General features: G+C 42.6%; 2 protein-coding genes across 5 annotated transcripts in view; one reads left to right on the top strand and one right to left on the bottom strand.

The window, feature by feature from the left end:
• The window catches only part of dock5 (dedicator of cytokinesis 5), a 34,334-nt gene extending 26,754 nt beyond the window's left edge, over positions 1 to 7,580 (top strand). Inside the window, exons 38-51 of one of the 4 annotated variants that reach the window (XM_047341197.1) lie at positions 458 to 547; positions 1,086 to 1,190; positions 1,434 to 1,575; positions 1,892 to 1,973; positions 2,087 to 2,171; positions 2,331 to 2,417; positions 2,509 to 2,685; positions 3,905 to 3,988; positions 4,069 to 4,206; positions 4,440 to 4,612; positions 4,805 to 4,928; positions 5,092 to 5,248; positions 5,493 to 5,611; positions 5,736 to 7,580. In XM_047341197.1, coding sequence (XP_047197153.1) covers positions 458 to 547; positions 1,086 to 1,190; positions 1,434 to 1,575; positions 1,892 to 1,973; positions 2,087 to 2,171; positions 2,331 to 2,417; positions 2,509 to 2,685; positions 3,905 to 3,988; positions 4,069 to 4,206; positions 4,440 to 4,612; positions 4,805 to 4,928; positions 5,092 to 5,248; positions 5,493 to 5,611; positions 5,736 to 5,837 — 1,665 coding nt within the window. In that variant the 3' untranslated portion in view covers positions 5,838 to 7,580. Of the gene's footprint in view, positions 1 to 457; positions 548 to 1,085; positions 1,191 to 1,433; positions 1,576 to 1,891; positions 1,974 to 2,086; positions 2,172 to 2,330; positions 2,418 to 2,508; positions 2,686 to 3,904; positions 3,989 to 4,068; positions 4,207 to 4,439; positions 4,613 to 4,780; positions 4,929 to 5,091; positions 5,249 to 5,492; positions 5,612 to 5,735 lie in introns of those variants that run through there. The other 3 variants (XM_035166133.2, XM_035166135.2, XR_004697531.2) reach the window with 3 other exon arrangements.
• A 3,055-nt stretch (positions 7,581 to 10,635) lies between these two features.
• Positions 10,636 to 11,613, bottom strand: LOC118115180. The gene has a single exon (XM_035166188.1). The coding sequence runs from the start codon at positions 11,611 to 11,613 to the stop codon at positions 10,636 to 10,638; it is 978 nt and encodes a 325-aa protein (XP_035022079.1).
• Between the last annotated feature and the right edge of the window lie 998 nt (positions 11,614 to 12,611).

Below are 12,611 nucleotides of genomic sequence, written 5' to 3'. Positions count from 1 at the left end.
AACATTTGCACTGTCTCTGTACATTTCAGTTTTTAAGTATTTCATGTCTTTGATTTTCAAATTAGTTCTTTGATATTTTGAGATATATAATTTACCCAAATTTGTATCTGTTTCTTTCTTTCTTTCATCTATATCAGGATATGTTTCCTGTCTTTAATCTAGACAGTATGCAGAAAACATCTGTGTACATGGTTTATGTATCTGATGTGTATACAATATGGTGATAAAGTGGCCAATCATCCTTGGTGAGAGTATGTGCTCTGAGTACCATTCTAGTGGTGTTAGTGTTAAGGATTCTTCTCTGGCCGCAGCATCCATATCAACAGTTTCCCCTCTAAGCTGTGAGCACAGAGGACAACCATAAGAGCCAAGTGCCACAGTTCAACTTGTGCCCCTGTGTGTTTGTGTTCATATTTTATGTCCCCCTTTTAACTGAGCCTTGTACATGTCTTGTCAGATGTGGGAGAAGGCCATTGAGCTGGGCAAGCAGCTGGCCAAGATGCACGAGAGCCACATGTTTGACTTCATGGAGCTCAGCCAGCTTCTGGTAAGAGGATGCACGCGCTGCAATTCAGCCCCGCAAACAAAAGACTGTCACTCCTAAAACATTAAAACGACTCGGAACAAGGCAGCTGTATGAAATGACATGAAAAGAACTTCAATGGAGGTGTTTTTTATTGTCGGTGCCTTGTTAGCACTATAGAAATTAGTCAGATGATTAATAGTGGAGGAGAATTTTGTACAATTGGTTGAAGGAACAACTGAAAGAAGGGGACAATAAATAAATGGGTTTGCCTCATTTTCTATTATTTATATATATATATATATATATATATTCTCTGCTGATTCTGTGGAGTTAGAATGTATTATGTATTTAAGTAATTTGCTATGATTGTGCTCCAATAATCTTTTCCCAACATTTGACAAAATGAAATGGCAGTCATCATATATTTTGCTATTTCAATTAATTAATTTGAACATGTTTGTTCATAATTAATTAATAATTAATATTTTAGTAAAATACTAATTACAACTGAGTGTATATGTTCACTAATGCAGCTCATCTTCTCTGTTCCCTGTCACAGAAACAACAAGCCCAGTTCTATGAGAACATAATGCATGCGATGCGGCCACAGCCAGAGTACTTTGCTGTAGGTTATTATGGCCTCGGATTCCCTTCCTTCCTCCGGGTAAGAAAGTGATTACCTGCCGTATTTCAATAAATAGAGACTTAGACAAACCTCCATATGCCTGTGCTTATGCAGTGAGCTGGCTTTTTGAAGCATTTCTCTGGACAATTTGCAATAATGCAGATAAAGGTTATTGGCTTTTTGATGACACAAGAGAATGTCAGACTTAACGCAGGCCTGTCAAGTTGCACTGACCTACCTCTCATATATCAGGGAAAATAAGCTGAAATGTTTCCGCTGCAGAACAAGATGTTCATCTACCGAGGCAAAGAGTACGAGTGGCTTGAAGACTTCAGCTTGAAGCTGCTCTCTCAGTTCCCAATCGCAGTCCGGATGACCAGCACAGCGCCCCCTGGAGACAACATCAGCAACTCCTCTGGACAGCGTATCCTTAATTAATTAGCCGCACATAAAATGTTTAATATTTAATATTCCATATTTTAAGCCATGTTAGCAATATGGCTCCAGGGATGGCAGTGAGGTTTGCTAATTAGCGTCCTAATATGCTTTATTAAGATGATGAGCATGAAAAACAGTACACCTGCTTAACATTAGTATTTAAGTTTTGTCTGTGTGATATTAGTATTTAGCTCAAAGCATCGCTGTGCCCACTTTTAGCCTCACAAAGCTGCTAACATGGCTCTGGGCTCTGTCTGTACATCCACACTATTACTGCTCTTATCCTTAGTTGAAATTCACAGATATCCAGTGCTTTACTGTCAAGCCTGTTCTCACTGTGCCGCAGCAGTTTAAAGACAAGGGGGTTCCAGAGCAGATATTAAAGTGCGTAACAGAACACTTAAAGGCTAATTTATTTTCTCGTGAATGCACCCTGGGATTTATAGTTCTGTGGTCAAACCACTAACTCATTGCTCTTCTTCCCTGTTCCCTCGCAGCTATTACAGAACCAATGAAGTGGACAAGTTCCAGTATTCCAGGCCCTTCAGGAAAGGTGAAAAGGACCCAGACAATGAATTTGCGGTGAGCACTTTTTAAGTTCACTTTTAAACACGAGGCTCATACGTGTAAATCTAAAAAAAGAGCATAAACCCCCCTGTGTTTGCAAATACCTCACTCTGAAGATTAATAAAGATATTAAAATGTCAGCCTTTATTGTTTTATTGATATTCTGCCCCACAGACCATGTGGATTGAGAGATCAACTTACATAACTGCCTATCGCTTCCCAGGGATTCTCAAATGGTTTGAAGTCAAATCTGTCTCAGTGGTAAGAAGCAGACTCGATGCTCAGACTCTGTTTTCATGGTAAACATTCCTCTAACTCACATCATTCTTTATGTGACTCTCCTGATGGCCAGGAGGAGATCAGTCCTCTGAAGAACGCCATAGAAACAATGGAGATGGCCAATGAAAAGCTGAGTAACCTGGTGCAGCAGCAAGCCTGCGATCGCTCACTGTCCATCAACCCACTGTCCATGATGCTCAGCGGCATCGTTGACCCAGCAGTCATGGGCGGCTTCTCCAACTATGAGAAGGTCTGATTTATGTCTGTAATGTGAATATTTGTTTGTCTGTTATTTAATCAGGTCGTCTCATTGGGATTAAGGCCTTCTAGTATCCTCTGAGCTAACGAATGTGAAAAAGACTATTTTAAATGCATCATTCAGAATCATAGACAAACTAGAATTACACTCAGTAGAGCACATACCTCCACCAAGGCCCTTGGATTCAATCAAGCTGCACCAAATTGCACACACTTATAAACATGGGTTCTCTAAGTGTAAGAAAAATTTCTGTAAGATAAATGAAATATTTCATGGGAAATCAGTGACAATGTCCAAAAAGAACCCCTATCTCACGATGTTAAAGCAAGTGGACAATAATTCCGTTATCCCCTGATCTGGATTCGCACCAACATTTTATCAATTCCTCCTTGACCCAAACCACATCCTTCCACCAAGTTTCGTGGTAATCTGTCTCGTAGTTTTTGCCTAATCCCGCTAAATTACAAATATATGTAGATGAAACTAGAATGGCCCTCAGTAAAGAGCACACCTCGAGCCCAACTGTCTCCTTATGAAAACACATTTAAATTCACTAGATCTGTATTTTCATGTTGATCGTGACCAAATTGCACACTTGCTAACATCAGTCCCTCTCAGTCTCAGTCCCAGTCTCTGAGAAATTAACGAAATCCCAATTGTAAAGAAAGTGAATAAAAATAGCCTGGATCCGCTCCCTGATCCGGATCTGTACCACAGGTAAATGGCTTCTCCCCTGACCCATACTACATCCTTCGTCAGTCCAGTAGTTGTTTGTGTACTCCTGCTAACAGACAAACAAATAAATAAACACAGATGAAATATAACCCCCTTGTCACAACCATCAGCCACAAAAATGATGTCACTGTGCCTCTGCTTACAGACTGCACTATATTAGCTTTAATGGTGTCGCTGTTTGCGAAATCCGGTTTTGGCTGTGTGCACAGTTGGTTTAAATTATTAATGTGGAAAACCATAAACTGCTATTAAAGAACACAGCTAAATCATACAACTGCAAAGATAATATAAATGTTTGATCTCCTCTTCATGACTTGTACCTGGCTTCAGGCCTGTTACAGAGTTGTATTCAGTAGGGAACCACTGTGGCCTCTTTGTCATGCTGTGTAAACCTGTTCATTGTTGTTTGTGGCGATATTTGTTTTAAGCCTGTGTTTTCGAAACCTATTCATCCTGTTTTTCTATCCTCTTGTAGGCGTTCTTTACAGACACCTACATGCAAGAGCATCCAGAGGAACACGAGAGTATTGAGATCCTTAAACAGCTCATCGCTCTGCAGGTAAATCCCTCCACCATCGCAGCCCTTGACCTCGAAGCAGAAGGCGGTTTATGACACTTAAGTGCCCTCTCCCCCTCCAGATCCCTCTGTTGGCAGATGGGATTCGCATCCATGGGGAGAAGACAGCGGAGCAGCTGAAGCCCTTACACAACCGAATGGTTACCTGCTTCCAAGACCTTCGGGAGAAAGTGGAGAAGCATTATGGTGTCATAACCTTGGTGTGTTGCCAACTCCAAACTCAATTTAATGTAAAAAGGGTGCCAACTTAAGATATTGGCCCTGTTGCCTTCCGATCAAATGCTTCTCATTCAAAGCGGCGTGTACATTATATTAGCCCACGACCATAAATCTTCCCTTAGCATGCCTGGTGTGACCTGTGTTTTTGCCTGTCATTGTGCTTCTCCCCTGCCAAGATTCTCTGATGATGCTTAATCCCATTTGTGTGTCCCAGCCCTGTTCGCTCGCTGAAAAGAAGAAGAGCCGTGTGGGCTCAGTGGTGATGCCCTACATCCTGTCCTCCACCCTGCGCCGCATGTCCACTGTTTCGACCCTCTCCTCCGCCTCCTCAGGCCTCTCCAGCGGCTCCGCATCCTCAGACGGACCCTCCTGCAATTCCTCCCAAGAGTCAGTCCCTGCATCAGTGCATCCTCTCCCTGCTCCTTTAGTCTACCTCGCTCCCTGTCTGCTTTTCATATTGTCTGCCTGTGTTGCCCTCACTATAAGAGACGACTTACATCTAACACTGAAGCATTGTTTGTCTTTCTGATTCTCTTATGTCTGATTATTCACAAGCAGTTCCGTGTTGTCCCGTCCCAGCGATCGCAGGGCCTCCATCCTGTCCCGCTCTGAGGAGGACAACAGGATTGGTCGAAAGAACAGGAAGGAGTGGAGTGTGAGCAAATCCCAGGTCTTACTGGAGAGGCAGTCCGACACTGATGAGGTACAACCTTATGTGCAGGAGCAATTTTTTTTAATAAAAACACTATTGTCATCTGAAATATACCGAGCTTTCACTCCGATGATTGTATACGTTTCTGTGATTCAGTTGTGAATGGGGGAATAGCATGGATGCTGACATCTTTGTTTTCCTACTTTTATTCCAGACGCCTCCAGAGAAGCAGCAGAGGCCCAAGAGTTTACAGTTTGGAGACAAACGTCTTCCACTCTCGCTGTTCCAGGGGGTTTCGTCCAAGCTCAGCATCTCTATCCCTCTCAGCCAGCCTGCCTCTCCACACACACCGCACACACCACGCAGCTCCAGTACGTACTCTTGTGACCAACATACACACTGCATCACTCTCAAGAATTATACCTCACACACAGAAAAGGAGGGATATCATGCCTGCTAACGTTGTGTAATCACATTCTGGTCCACACACACACACACACACACACACACACACACACACACACACACACACACACACACACACACACACACATGCGCATATTCACAGATGCATGCTGTTTGAAAAGCTTTTGTTTCCTCACTCCCCTGTGTTAGGTTTTTCGTCACTTCTCAGCGACAATGATGCCAATACCATCGACACCCCAGGGACCCCCCCACCCATGCCTCCGAAGAAACACCCACACGAGATTGACAACCTAAGGTTCTCTTCAGAGGTACATCTGCTGGCAGAAAATAGCACCCCCACGCTATTGCATATTTAATGGCGGGTAAATGTTAAAATATTCTGTTTTTTATTCTTTATTTGAAGTCCTAACTTAAACTCCTTTTCCCCCACAGTTTACTCCTCCGCTGCCAGTGAAAATTGAGAGCAAGCCACCGCCACCTCCTCCGAAGACGCGGAAGTCGATGTTCCCGGCGTATGACCACACCCCGCAGTAAGGCGACACCTACGTCTCAGAGTACAAAAGTGTCACTAATTCTATGATTTGGCAGTGGTGAAAGTGCACTGAGGAAATGCCACAGCAGTGTACAGATGCTGGAACATCTACGTGGGATGTGCGCAGGATTCCCAGCAGAAAATCTTTCTGATGCAAGTCGGTTATAATTCCAAGCAGTGCTTTGTTGTCGAGTTTTAGCAGTTTTGTTTTCTAAGCCGCGAGGAAAGATATGTACGGGCAAAAAAAAAACAATGATGTCGGGTGCACGAGGTCACTCCAGCCTTGGATTCAGTTTGCATTTTAAGAGATAATGAAACATTGATTAGATGTTTTTATTCTGGAAGAAAGTTGCCATGGTACTGTTACCACTCGCAGGGAAAAGGAACGACCAATGTTGCCATGTATTGTTTAGTTTTTATGTGTTGGAGTGACACTGGATGACTTATTTCCCCCCCCTCTCTGTTCACTGGCATTCCATATTTGAACAGGATAAAGCTGCGGTAGACACATGTTAAACTTGATCAAGAGCAGGGAATACAATGCACAGAATGTAACTGATATTTTGTTTTTTTTTGTGTTTGATGATGACGTTGAGTCACATTATGATCAAGCAGAATTTTTCTAAAACGCGATGTTTCAAAAACACTGGATGGCATTATTGAATGTGGTACGAACTGTGTTTTGATGTTTATGATCAACTGAATACTGTAACTGATGCTTCTCCACTGCGTCACATTGATATTGATGTTGATGTTCAGTGGAAGTTCATTTCTCCTTAAAGGAATAGTTCGCCATTTTGGGGAAATATCTTTATTTCCATTCCTGTCAAGAGTTAGATAGATACCACTCTCATATGTGTATGATAAATGCAGAGCTGGAGCTAGCAACAGGTCAGCTTAGCTTAGCTTAGACTGGAAATGGAGGGAAACTGTAATAAAAAAATAAAACTGAAATAGATCAGAACATAACCACCCAACCCCCCCACTCTAAATCCACAACCTGATGTTTTTACTTTTATTTTGATCAAATTAAACAATTATAAAAAGGTGTAATTAATCAGCGCCAGTAGATGATTTTTCTTATGTATGATAAAGAGTTCTGGTCTTTATGCTAAGCTAAGTTTACAGGCTGTCACATCCAGCTATGTATTTTATATACAGACATTAAATAGGTATCGATCTACTCATGTAACTCTGGGTAAGGAAGGGAAATGTCGAACTGGTCCTTTAATCAATGGTAACCGCTGTAAAAGTGCCTTTGAAGTTCACTGTAGTTTTATATTTCAGGAGTTCCTCCATTTTCTTTTTTATCAGTTCATTATTGAAACTTAAATTATTGCTATTCATTGAATTTTAATGTCTCCATTATTTTTGCACACATAGTGTGGACACAGATGGTTTATTTGTATCCAGAGTAATTTAGGTCTAATTTCAGCAAATGGCTCTAATGTGCACTGCTGAAATCTTTTAAAATTTGTATATGTCTTCACAGTGCCAAATCTATGCATGTTCTGAAAATGATCACATTGAATTCACAATTAAGCTGTCAATATTATAGGTTTATTTTTAGATTTTTTAAAATTGCTATTCAAGGGATTAACTGTTTTTGTACAGTTTTCCGAACAAGAGATTTAAGAAACATTAGACATAAAATGCCTCAAGAGATATATAGTGATCTTTTTTTATGATTCCTTTTATGAACAAACTGTTGTTGACTGAACAAAAATAAAGACGTGTTGAAAGACCTGTGTCTCCTGTGATTTGGTGTCATCGATTATTTTAGAAAGCCGTCTCTTAAGTACAATCCTGTCACAAGGAGTAAACAGACAACTCTGTGTTCCCTCACTGGAAACAGCCAGTCCTTTTGATGCTGTTGATGGCACAAAAAAAATGACACTTTCAAGATCCAAACATCCAACAAGCTGCCATGAAAACTGCTGATTTATGTATTTCAAATACAATTAGGTGCAGGAAAATGATGCCTCAAGCTCTGATGCACGAGCTAAAGACGCATTATCTGGGGAAGCTGTCCAGAAGGAGGAGTTTACGAGATGTTTACAGGAGTTGTTTGATGGGTGCTGCTCTTGCTAATCTGGATTGTTAATTGCCTGTTCCTTCCTGTCAGATTGTGAGCGACGGGATATTGCTCTTCGCACACGTCTCAGGAGCAATGACTGTTAAACGTGATGTTCACCCGTGCAGCGAGAGCAGCGTTGCTTCAGCTGGATGCTCGGGAACATCTCCATGGAAACAATCTCCATACTGTGGATATGTTTACAACTTCATGCTGTAAAGAATCTGGGGCCATCAATCACTACAGCTTCCTTCTTTTAATTTTATTTCTCACGTCGCTCCAGCTTCCCTTTAACCGATAATAAGCTGGTGACACTTTTACTGTACATGTCCACTGTGTATTGTTATAGGTCACACACTTTGCATCACCTTCAAACAGCCCTTATGGAAAGCAGTTCTATTTCCTGCAGATTGTTGCAAACTCTCATATACCTAAGTGCAGTTTTTATATACCTGTGTTACCCCACTAAAATCCAGAGGGAAATACTGTACTTTCTACACCACTACGTTTATATCTGACAGCTACTCTCCAGATTAAGCTTTCACATAAAAACATGAAATACAGTACGATGCACTGAGATGAAACCAGCGCATCCAAACCTTTTTGGCTCGTGAACCCTCGTGAAAAAGAAGCGCTTGGTCCTGATTGCCTCACAGACGTCTTTGAGTTGTTACCTGTTCTGTCAAAGAGGTATTTACTCCGGGCTGTTTTTAAGCTCAAGTGGGTAAAATTATCCAAAGTCCGCTGAGAAAAAGGAAAGCAATAAATACATTTCAATAAATACAACTGAAAAAATACAAATTCATGTGTAACATCACAACCACTCAGATTTATCTGGTGAGCAGAGGTGTATACAAATGGATGTAAAGGTCTGGACAGTGAAGCCAATGTGCAGGTGCCTGAAACAAAAATAAGTCTGTTTCTGCAGAAGTCTATGAGGAGACAGCCTCACTTCTCACTTCAATTATAACCGCACTATATTTTCCTAATAAGTAGTTTTAAGTATGATGCTTATTTTGTGAATTATGGTCCCACTAAATTTAAAATAGATGATAAAGCCCAATATGCATATAGGGCATGGATCCTGTGTGATTGACAGCTAGAGGTTGCAGGTGGTGGTTGCAGTCAGGCTCCACACCCCCGCCCAGCAATATGGTGCTGGCCAAAATGCCAAACTCGTCATGGTGGGTTACCACTTGGGTGACCTCTATACTCCGAGCCTCTGGACTTAACAAACTGATCAGCCGCAAATGCAAGTAAAATGCTGCTCATACTTCTAGTTCAAGTACAAGTACATTTTGCAGATAATACTTCTGAACTTCTGCTGAGTTCTGAATGCAGGACTTTTACTTGTATTTCTACAAACTAGAATGGGAGAGCGCATACCTCCGCAACTGTCCTAGAGTTACCAGTCCCCTCAATGTGATTTTTTTCCATGACGATTCATGAATTATTCCCTGGGAAATTAGTGAAAAATGTAAATATTGTAAAAAGTGATAAAAGATTTCTGAACCCGCCCCTTTGTCTGGATTTAATGAGTTTTTTCTCGGTCCATGTCCCGTCCCTCCACCAGGTTTTGTGAAATTCGGTTGAAATTTTTTTGCTGATAGACAAACAGACCAACAGTGATGAAAACATAACTTTTGTTGCAGAGGTAATGATACTACTACTACTACTACTTCTCCAGCCATTGGTAGAGAAATTATATATTCCTTCATGAGTATTGCATCCATATTGGCCACTATTCAGTCATAATGAACTGTTCTCCCCCCCGTCACGCTAAAGCCAGCTCCCTCCCACACACACAGAGACAGACAGGAGTTGAAGCCGAGGCCTTGGCGCGACTTAACTCCCCTGCATCAAAGGAAAATATGCCTTTTCTTACTTTGTCCATTTAGCAGCTGGAGGGATCCTGAGCCCCTGTGTGGAGTGGGATTAGCTGCACTGTCGTATCTCGGCTTTGAACCTCACTAGGTGGTGCCAGAGGGTGTGAACTAATGGAGCATTGCAAAGAGGTCTGCTGCATTTATTTTAGACCTCTATTTACTAGGGGGTAGGGTTGCAGGGCATGAGTGCACTTTCTAGGAACGCCCAGCTTCACACCCAGTCACACACACACCCACACAGGTACAGTTACACACAGTCACACCTGGAAGCGGTCGAGTGCAGGCGCACACACAGACCTCTGTTCAGGACCAATGAGCAGATACACAAGATAAGGAGCTGGCTTTAAGGGTTTCCCCCTCGTCCAGTTTATCTTATGGCTGGTGCCTTCCAGTTACAAACACACCCACTCTGTCCCCATAGAGCAGCTTTAACCATGTGCAACCTGACTCAAGAAATACTCTTAAAGTGATGCAAAAGAGAAAAAAATAATTCAGGTTGTGGATTAGTTCTTGTTTTATTGATATGCTCTGTACTCTCACCACAGTCACATGTATTTTTCAACATTTTGAGATGGGTATAGTGTTACATCATGTCCAGGAAGCAATGCTCGGGGAGCTATTTTACAGGTCAGACCATTATTTGCTCTCGTGAAATATGGATATTCAGAGGTGTAGTCAGATGAGCACATGATTTGGATGATGAGGTAGTTACCCAGCTAAAATAGCTTGTTGGTGTAAGAAGATTGTAAAAAATGGTGACGGAGCAGGACAGGGTCAAAGTGCGAGCACAAACGAATAAAGACAACATTACAATGACTGATTGCAAAACAAATTTTCTTTTCACTTTTCTACTTTTGCAGGAGCGCTGGGTGTAGCTTTTTCTTCAGGCACCTTCAGACAAGACAGACATGGATATATATCCAGGCAGACGTTGAATTCGTGTATCAGAGCTTTCCACAGAGTCTTTTTCCCGTAGATCAGCACCATGGCGGTGACGGTCGTGTAGATGGACGTGAAAAAGAACGTGAGCCCGATGGCGTTCCCGTGGTTCACGGATATCTGGTAGTTCGCGTACAGGTCGACAACAAGGAAGACAGTGAAGATGGCCACTATAGATAAAGCCATCTGGATCACTCTCATCTGAGAGCCCAGCTTTGGGCGGTGGGCTCCGTTGCTGCTGGCTTTCATGTTGCGGAGGTGGATGGCCAGGTGCAAAGAGATGGAGATGCAGCATTTCGCCATGAGCAACCCTGGGAGCACGTCAGCAAAGAGCAGATAGATGACTTCGTAAATCTGGCCAGGCTTGGTGTCGGGCACCAAAATGCCGCAATCTTTGTTCGTCATGGTGTTGTTGTCAGCGTGGAACACCACAAGCATTGGCATACAGGTGCCCAGGCCGCAGAGCAGGATGAGGAAAACTGCCAGGGTTACGTGCTTGAGGATGGCGGTCTGGATGTGCGTGTAGCAGGGGTTGGGCGTGTTCACCAGCTTGGTGCTGTAGTAGAAAGTGAGGAAGCTGGTGTCCCACATGATGGTGAACTTGAGGCTGAAGATGATGAGCAGAATGATGGTGTAGGGCGTCTGAGCGATGAGACACTTGCTGTCCACCTCATCCATGGTCATCCAGACGTAACAGACCACCTGGTGGGCCACGTTGGCCACGGACAGAGCCATGATGATGGTTTCACTGGGACTCCACTGCTTTTTCTGCCTGTATCTCAATAGACTCATCAAGAAGATGTAAACATTGAAGAAAACAGTGGTGACAGCAAATAGACCTGTCATCACCCAGATCACCAATTTATTTGTCCCCAACATAATAATAATCTGCACTCTGAATGTATCTGAAATGAAACTTTTATGAGAATAAATCAATCTTTAAACCAGTGCACCGCTCAGCCTCAGACTGTGTGGGGAGTGTTTTATTTTGCTGTTTTCAGAGAAGAGGCCTGAAATTATTCGTGCACACTCCAAACCAGACGATTCGTAGTTTCTTCCACAGAATGGAATCAGTCACAGTTTGTCATTGAGGCCTGGGGAGAAGATTCACACATTCAGCTTTTATAATACACACAACATAACCAAATGGGCTCAAATAAAATCTATTTTGGTGAAAACATACAGTGAAACCTACCATTTGGGTGGTCACATGCAATGTGCAGCTAAGCTGTGAAGAAGTTAAGAGCAGTTAAGAGTCAGAAACATCTGTCATTTTACCTCAAACAAAGCTCCCCTTGGTTGGATGACGATTTTTCTCACTCTGAATCCTACTCAGGGTTTCTGCTTACATTCTTTTGCCTGCGAGTCGTCACAATGTGCTATCTGACTCAATATCTGTGGCTTCAGCTGAAGAATCCTCTGTTTCCTTTTGTTTATCCGAGCATTAAGTCTAGCCTGGAGACGTCTTTAGGATGCACACAGCAAGGAGAAGCCCTTGGATTTCAGCGTTCCTTGACTGGGATTTATATATGAGAATTGGGGAAGATTTGCATCAGTTACGACAGCAGGTAGTGGTGGATCTTTATTTGCATGAGGTGACATGAGGTGGGCAGGACATGTGCCCATTATGGATATGCTGTGACTTTACTCTATGTTGTTCTGTGCAGCATAACACATGCAAATGCTTATTCCTGCAGCTCGGTCGCATATTAAAAAACGCCAAACCGCACACACCCACACACACCCACACACACCCACACACACACACACACACACACACACACACACACACACACACACACACACACACACACACACACACACGCACGCATCTGTTTACCTGATAAGAAAAGCAACTCACCTCTGAATCACCTTCA

The sequence above is a fragment of the Hippoglossus stenolepis genome, chromosome 9 (genome assembly GCF_022539355.2).
Source record: "Hippoglossus stenolepis isolate QCI-W04-F060 chromosome 9, HSTE1.2, whole genome shotgun sequence".
NCBI lineage: Eukaryota > Metazoa > Chordata > Actinopteri > Pleuronectiformes > Pleuronectidae > Hippoglossus > Hippoglossus stenolepis.
Note: the sequence above shows the minus strand (reverse complement) of the source record. Positions and strands in the feature narration are given on the sequence as shown.